The sequence below is a fragment of the Merops nubicus genome, unplaced genomic scaffold (genome assembly GCF_000691845.1).
Source record: "Merops nubicus isolate BGI_N331 unplaced genomic scaffold, ASM69184v1 scaffold2028, whole genome shotgun sequence".
In the NCBI taxonomy this organism is placed as follows: Eukaryota; Metazoa; Chordata; class Aves; order Coraciiformes; family Meropidae; genus Merops; species Merops nubicus.
In genome coordinates, this window is record NW_008626241.1 from 1 (window position 1) to 8783 (window position 8783).

Genomic DNA, 8783 nt, shown 5'->3' on the forward strand with positions numbered 1-8783 from the left:
GGCCTTGGCTGTGTTATCTTGTGTTAAGCTTGTGCTTATCTTTTCATAAACGATTTATTGATTAAAATGATGCACGCGTTTTGATAGGCAGCAGTGACCAACGTGGAAGTAGCAGTATAGGTGTCTGCACTGTGTGGGGCTGTGTTGTAACGTGGTAGAGGCAGTTTGGTGGTTTGTTGTTTTTTTTTGTTTTATTTAAAGAACAAAAAATAATCTAAAATGTCTGCATCACTAGAATAGTGCACAAGATATTGGACACTACCTGGCCTAATGCTAGGGCTGCCCTTGTTTTTAACAGTTCTATCATAATTTGGCATCAAAGACTAGTAACAAAACAGCAAAAAACAATCCAAATATAAAACTTTTTGTACAAATATATTTTTCTTTATAGTACATAATCACCCTTAAAATACAGCATTTCCTTCATAAATGTTTGCAACAATATTAAAATAAATAAAATATCCTAGAGAAAGTCCAGTTTCCTCATAAAACTGCAAACCAGAAGAGTATAAAACTTAATTTTATTATTAAAGTCTACTTCAGAGAATTTTTTCCTCTGTGGTCTTTTTTTTTTTTCTAGTAAAAAGCATGTAAAGGTGCCAGACACAGGCAGTGGAGTTCCACTGCCAGGAGTCCTACCTGTCACTAGGTACTGACGTCAGCCTCCACTTACCCCGCTGCAAGTGTGTGCAGGGTCGGGTTGACAGTCTCCTCAGTTTGAAGAGGAAATGCCAATTCTCCCTTAACTGTGGAGAGGTGACAGATGTTGACTGGCTTGCAAGTCAATATCGTCTCTTCCTTCATGCTCACCCACGCACGCAGAGGGGTGCGCTGTTATGAAAGGGCATTTGGCCCTGTCTGCTAAGTTGAAATTATAGTTGCTGCACAGAAAACAAAGAGCAGGAAGTTTTCTGTGCGCCTTGCTGGTATCGTCCCTTAATTCACTGGCAGGAAGTGAATCCAAAGAAGCTTTTTACATTCTGATTTTTCTATTTTCCACCCAGGTTTGATAATTTTTTTCACCTTCCTGCTCTCTGGACCGCTCACCCTAGCAAGAACATTTCTAAAAGTTTTCTGAAAAGATTATGTCAGGCAAAGCAGGTTCTTCTGCTTGCCATGTCATTTGTACCAAATTGGAGCAGCTTGTCAAAGGAAGTCTGGTTTTACCATTAAAAGTGGCAAAACTTCAAAGAATGTCCTAACTTGCACACAATTAACCGTGGAAGGGAAGTCATTCCCAAATGCACATGTAGCCACTGCAGCAAACACCTCCTGCACAGTTCACTTTGTGCATGGCTCTCACAGGTTCAGAAGCACTGGTCCTGTCATTGTGGGGCACTGCTTTTGATTCATTCCACAAATAGCATGCCCACACCACACCTCACAGCCTTGTCTCCTGTACTTCTTCCTCTGTCTCCTCCTGCAAGGCAGTGATTTTGGGTCTAGGTTTGCGTTTGCTGGAGTTTCTGTGGTGTAATGGGATTATCTTAAGGCGATCGGCATGGCTGATGGCTTGTCTGAAGGAGCTCTTTTCACTCAGCAGCTTCTGAATAGATTCATATTGCCGCAGTTTATTATCCTCTATTACCTGAAGAAACATATCACTCTGTTAGACAGGCAATGGTAGTGCCAACAGAATTCAGCTCATGTAATTAATGGAGCAGGGAAGGGGCATGCAGACATAACAGATCTAACAGGAAAAACCCAGTTTACAGTTTGCAATTTCTAATTGTAACCATAAAATAAACACATTCAAATTTTAACATCTGGAAAAGGTGCCTGTTGCTCAACCTACTAAATGACATTGGGCTGGCTGGCTTCTCCTTGCAATGAGATTTTTAACTCTGAGATTTGTCCAAGTCTTCAGGTGCTATGGCATTTCCCTGGCACCACCAAATTGCCAGGTTAACAAAGCGTTAACTGCAGAAAACAGAGTTGTATCGAAAGGAGGGGGAGAAGGCTGCCAGCAAGGTGCCAGGCCTTCTTTGCTTTCTTCTTGCCAAACAAGGAAGCGCTGCTGGCCTGTGTTTGAAGGAGATAACAGGTTTGCCCTACATGGCTGTGCCAGCCTCCCCTGCCGGGCAGCAGATGGGCAGAAATCAGGCTCCTCTGCTGGCACTGCAGTGCCAGCCCATCTCGGGTGAGGGCACAGGTCTGATCGGAAAGAGCTTTTAGCAGCTAAAATGTTGTTCAGAGGGTGGTAAACCTGCTTTGGGCAGAGGCTGCGTGCCTGGCAGGACGCTGCCGACACAGCCGAGCGCAGCAGGGGCTGCCAGCTGGTGGTGAGGCTCAAGTCCAGCACACGTACAGGAGCAGCACGTCCAAAAGGACGGACAACCTGCCTATTGACTAGCCTGCTTCAGCTTCGAGCTGTATTCCTCCTGATGTACTAACATACCCAGCCAATACATGTGAAAAATGATGTTTCACTCTGCTAATAAAATGAAGGTACTCTCTTATGAAAGAGTCAAGAGAATACAGAGGAAGGAATGTCATTTTTAAGAACAATTACATAACTTGTCTTTTATTTCCTCTACTAACCATTTTTATGTAACAAAGGAAATACCCCAGGACTTCAATGCTTTGTCACCTTGATTAAACAATTATTCAGGTGGCTTGATGAAAGAAACTAGTGATTTTGACCTGCAGATGTATTCTCAGGAAACCCCTCTGCCCTATGGAGCCTCCCATTGCTCAAGAACAAGTACAGCTGTTTCTGCATTAGCAATAGTAAAGGCCTGGATGATGCTGGGATTTTTCTGGAGCTCCTGAGCCAATTGGAAATATAAGGCACCTGGATCAGCAGCTGGGTAGCCTACACAACTGTCCTAGTTGAAATTAGGAATCCAGCTCGTCCATAACGTGACCCAGCTCATCTGAGCATATGTGTCTATAACAGCTCAGGTGAAAGAGTAAGCAGGAGTCTGCTGCTCTTGTGCATGTTTTTTCAGCTGAAATTAATTGAATTTCACTGAAATTCAGGTCATTCAGGTCCTGAATGACCCCCATCAACCCAGCCAACTTCACCAACCCTGTTTGGTGCGTTTTGCACATTCATCAAGTGTAAAGAAACAACAGCACACGAAACCACGAGAGATGCTCACCAAAAATCGTTGGCACTCCAGCATTGCCTCCAGCCTGTGTTCGGAGAGTATCACCGTGCAGTTGGCAAACGCATGCTTCAGGGTCTTCCTTATCACTTGGGACGTTCTGAAAGGCAAACAATCATCACTATTTAGACTGCAATGTATGTGCCAGCACAGGTCATAATGTTATTGATGGTATTTAATAGTCTAGCTGCACGTTGTAAAGCTCACGTGCATGGACACCAGCACTGCGGTGTCTCGGTGTGCTGCATTTCTGCTGCCAAAGTTGGTATCATCCATAAAGCTAAGGTTGTTACTAGGCTTCCTGATTCCCATGCAGAATTACTAACATACAGTACTGCAATCAGGTTTAGTAATGGAGCAGACAAGTTACAGAAGGTCTCTGTTGGTAGTGCTGCCTCACTGATTTTCTTATTTCATATTAGAAGATGATAGAACAAATAATCAAAACGTACACAGGGTCCAGGTGAGCACTTGGTTCATCCAGCAGCAAGATTTTAGCTTTGCTGAGAACTGACCGGGCAAGGCACATCAGCTGTTTGTGGCCATGACTAAGGACACAGCCTCCATCCACAAGAACGAAATCAAGCTGGCCTGGAAATTGCTCAATTACAGACTTCAGCCCAACCTGCCAGAAAGAAAAATGACAGGAAAAGTCAGTGACATACAGTTACTGCTGACTGCGGGTATAGCAGCCAAGGCCTTTAGTTTCTTTGCTTTTCGTTTCTGGCAGCAAGAAGAAAATATAAACAGATGAAAAGGAGAATCTGTCCTATGAAGATGACAAGCTAATAGCTGGATGATGTGAAAAGCATGAAAATATTTTACTCTTACAACATGCTAGGATTTATGTTGAGAAGCTGAGAGTTAAGGCCTCATTTGTTTGTCACATACAATGAGTTTTGGCATTTGGACCAAAATGCTCTGAGTCAGCAGGCTGGAGAAAGCAATCTATTTGAAACTTTTTATGCAGCAGAGATCTACGTCATAGGAAATGTTAAGGAGTGTGATTTTTAAAAAGGAACCAGACCTCTTTGATTACTATGAGGGTAAAAAGAAGTGACCAAAATTCACATGCTACATTAAAAGCAACAGAGAACATAACCCAGGTCACCACAGCCATTGTCTCTGAGGGTGTTTCCATCTGCTCCTTTTACTGCCCCAAAGCTCTTGTGCACTTTGTTCATACTGATGGCATCACGGGCTTCCCTCTAGCACTGCTGACAAAATGTTTAGAGGAGTGCCTGTGCCAAGTGAAGCTGCTTCGCCTAGACCAGAAACCAGAACCCAGCCCAGGTATCTTCTTTTCCTTCCAGTGCTCCTTTTTGCTCTCCCTGGGACACGTATTTTGTGCACTTCACAGCAAAGCTTTGCATCTTCCACAAGTCCAAACTGACCATGCTCAGCGGTGTTTACAGAGAACTTTTTGTAAAATGAGAGAACAAGGAAACGTGAGCTGCATTGCACCATGTTGTTAAAAAAATGCAATGCAATGCAACCCACTGCTGCTTTGTTCCTCTCTCCTCTTTTGAACATACATAATGTCTTTTAAAGAAATTTTGCAACTAATGGCTGGAAAAGGTGCTTTCTTCTTAAAACTGGACAAGATCTCTCCATGTACCTGTACGGTCCAGGTGGCTGACTTCAAGAGTAAAACCTATCCTCAAAAGTTAATGCAAGTCTGACAGATTCAGGTGCTGAAATACGGAGGCAATCGGAAGTGAACACCTGATGTCTGTTCAGACATTGTGTTGCTCTCTGCAGCTGATTGTGAGGAGCACAAAAAGATGATGCTGATCTCAGCAAGTTTCTGTAAATCCTCAGCAGCCAACGCGGGTCAGAGAAAAGCTGACAGTTAATTCTCTGTGCAGTGCTCCCTAAGTTTCACTGACTTGCTGCCGCTAACACGCCAGATTTCAAGAGCATGAACTTTGTAAACAAACCAATCACTCGTACTAAAAAGTATTACAGCTCTTTTTCTTTTCTGTTTGCTTTGCTCTCTCACCTGTGCAATGAAAAACTCTGTATCACATCTGGATTTGCCAAAGTCCTTAACGATATATGCTTTGAAATAATATTTTTTCTCTCTGTTGTAAATGAGGTTCAACTCTTTAAAACCCCAGGCTCAATTCACATTGACAGTGAAAACAATCCTCAAAGCAGAAGTACACCTCGTCTTTTTCAAGAAAGGGGGTGTTAACCCACGCTCCATTTTTCCCCCAGCCTCAGAGAAGTGCAGCACAGCACTGAGCACCCTGTTGCCTCTGCTAGGATCAGCTGAAAAGCTGCAGTTGCATCATTTAACCAAAAATTTCACAATGTTTCTATTTGACAGTAAATTGCTCATACAAAGTGACTATTTACCTCTTTTCCAAATATAGGGAAGAAACTAGATAAACCCAAAAGAGAGAGCAGAGACAGAATCAACCTCCCGGATGGAAAAGGAGGAAGCTTTCAGATTAAGTCCCACACTTGTAAGCATTTTCTGATACTTGAGACTTACTATGAGCAAGGAAAATGGCAGCAATTCATTACTGAGTCTGTATTAATTAGGTCGTCCCTGCCTTGGAAAGAGAAATCTGTTTTCTAGGCTGCAGCTCGTTCCCTCCTGTAACCCTCACTTGCCTTTTCTCCAGGCACTACGTGTACCTGTGCAACCTATTAAGCACTATCAGAGCCAATAGGTGGCATCTGACAACCGTAATGCATCGAGTTCAGCTCAACATGGAAACAGAAGGGTAGAAATCTGGCCCTTATTCTTGGGGGGAAAAAAATGTTTAAAAAAAAAATGTTGCTCAAACCTCAACACAGAATTAGAAGGAAACTTTCAGGTTCATAAAACCTAACATTCCGTGATTCTTCTTTTCCCTGGAAGAGGCAGCTGCCTGTGACACAAGCAGGCAGTAGTGAATGTAGTGTCAGAGCGTGCTCCTTCTCAGCTGGCTTTATGTTGGCCTGAGAATCACAGTAACTGCAAAATACTTTGCAGTAAGTTTTTTCTAAGCTGAAAATAAATACATCCTATTGCAATAACACAAGTCCTATTTCTAGGGCAGGCCACCAACAGTTTCTTCTTTCCTGGTTTCCAAAATGTTTAGTGGCCATTTTTACACATTTTGGTAGGAAATGCCCTGCAGAGATTTCATGTATTTGCCAAAGCATTAAAATGAGAAAAAAAATTGCAGGACGTTTTGCTGTATCAGCTTCCTCTACTTTTTTTTTTTCTCTCAGAGTCACCCACCAGAGCCAAACATAAACCTTCACCTATGCTAAATCACTGCATGAGGAACCCAGACTGTGTATGGAAGTTTATCTTTCCTTTTTTTTTTCTTTTAGTCTCTGACAAAGGTGCCTTTTTATTAGGTAATAAGGAAACAGGGTTTATCGCACAGCATTATCTTTTCTCAGCACTTTTTCTTCTCAGACTCTCTATAAATGTAACATATGACAATCATTTGACCTGAGATGCACTTTGCCATAACCACTTCACCAGAGGGAAGCAAATAACACTGAACAGTTTTACCTCCTCTGCAACTTTCCATATTTCTTCATCATTCCACTGCCCATAAGGATCCAAATTCATCCGAAAAGTTCCAGAAAATATGAACACTTTCTACAAGAAAAAAGATAGACACAGGTAGATACCCTGAAATACTGTGTGAAGCATTATAAATTGTAAAGCATACAGAGAAATAATAACCTGTCACTATTACCAGATATTGCTTATTGCAGCTTATTAAAAATTTTTGAAAACATTGTTCCTAAAAAAGTGATTTGAAAAATCCTTATGCTCCATTTTTTGGCAACTGTCTTACTAAAAACTTAACCAAACTTGTCTGAAAAACAGTAAAAAATCACATTCCAGCAGTTTTCAGGATAAAAGATTTCCTGTATTTCCATTTTGGAATAAGCCTTTTAAAAACTATTTTTGATTCTTTATTATGTGAAATACATATATATAGATATATATTGGACTAGATCTTAGGAAGAAGTTCTCCAGTATGAGGGTGGTGAGACTCTGGAACAGGTTGCCCAGAGAGGCTGTGGACGTGCCCTCCCTGGAGGTGTTCAAGGCCAGGCTGGATGGGGCCTTGAGCAACCTGGTCTAGAGGAGAGGCGTCCCTGCCCATGGCAGAGAGGTTGGATTAGATGATCTCTAGGGTCCCTTCCAACCTCAGGCATTCCATGATCCTATGATAGTGAAACACACGCACACAAAAAAAAAAAAAAAAAAGGTTGTTTTTTTTTCCCCTTTCTCTCACTGTCATATCATGAGATGTGACGCAGCACAACCTGATTCACGACTCCAGCAGCAACAATTTGCTCTTGTACGAGGCTCCCCTGGCAGATGCTATGGTCTGTGCTTTCTCCCTGCTCTGTCCCACACATCCCTTCTGTCACAGAAGATGAAGAGGATGCACATTTCCCAGCAGTGACAGTGCATCCTTCTTGCACCGAAGTTTACTACTCCGTTCTGCTTTCCTCATCAGTATAGGCAAGCAGACTTCAGTGAACATCCCACAGACACATGCTTCATAGCTCAAAAAGCAGTGACTCAGACAAAATTAAATATTTGTCTAATCTCTTTTTACATGGGTTGGGTGTGTCCAATTCTGGTGGAAATTAGGTTCTTCAAGGGACACTGAAGTTGCATAGCATTTCTTCCAAGATAAAAACCAAGCTGTTGCTTTCTATGCTGAGAGTTACACCTGCTGCTTGTAGCAGGGAGAACTTGCTCTCAAAGAATGTGCGTGCCTTGTTGAGAAATATGACCATTTGCTTGCTCTTTCCTTGCACATACAGAACAAATACCAAGAGGAAAGATTTGAGACAACTATTTTCTTCTCTTTTGTCTTCCTAAAGAAAATATTTGTTTAGTGAAAAACTTGTTGAAGCGCCAGTGATTCACAGCCACATAATTTCATGGAGTCTTGGTAGTCAAATGCTACCGAAAGCAGTGAAGGACTAGCTGTAGCAACAGAAAATGGCTGAGAGAATATACTTAGTAAGTCACTTCCCAGAGTTTGGCCAATCTACCACAATTTCCATCTGACCTGACCTGGGAAGCTGGCATTCTTTCATCAGGTTTCAGAGTGATCTACACATGCCTTTACATCAATTATTTAACAATGATTAATTAAAAGTTTAAACATCTTAATTACATCAGCCATTGCCAATAACTGCCTTGGTGTAAGAGAGCAGGAAGTGCCTGACTGAGGAGACCAGAGGAGAAGATGAGCTGCACGCGTGCGACGGCACCTTCACCACCCTGGCAGCAACGCACCGGCCGGGCTGCAGCCGAGGCAGCAGCACACATAGCTCAAAGCCATTGAAGCACTTTTGGTAGGGACTAGGGGGAAAAGCAGACTTTTGCCTTTATAATCAGGGTTGTTACTAACAATGAATGCTTGGTGAAGTGCAGCGCAGCCCTTTTCCCATGCCCTGCACTGTTAGGTCGTGCGAGCGTGGCGACGTATTTGCTGCAGGATTAGATTCCTCCAAGTAGTGGGTGCGGTGGAAATAATGCTGCTGTGGAAACAGTGTCAGACGTGGGTTGGTTCACACTTTGAACACCATACGTTTAAGTAATGGAATAGGTATTTCCATTTCTCAGTGGTAAAGAATAGTTAACCCAACAAACCTGTTTTAAAGAAGATAGGGCTGAATAACATTCCT

The 8783-nt window shown here is 42.5% G+C and overlaps 1 protein-coding gene across 1 annotated transcript in view; it reads right to left on the bottom strand.

Moving 5' to 3' along the window:
* Positions 1-1381: 1381 nt before the first annotated feature.
* Positions 1382-8783, bottom strand: part of CFTR (cystic fibrosis transmembrane conductance regulator (ATP-binding cassette sub-family C, member 7)) — a gene marked incomplete at its 5' end in the record, with an annotated part of 53082 nt that continues 45680 nt past the window's right edge. Inside the window, 4 exon segments of the mRNA XM_008945929.1 lie at positions 1382-1588; positions 3105-3210; positions 3563-3735; positions 6631-6720. Of these exon segments, the coding sequence (XP_008944177.1) occupies positions 1382-1588; positions 3105-3210; positions 3563-3735; positions 6631-6720 (576 nt within the window).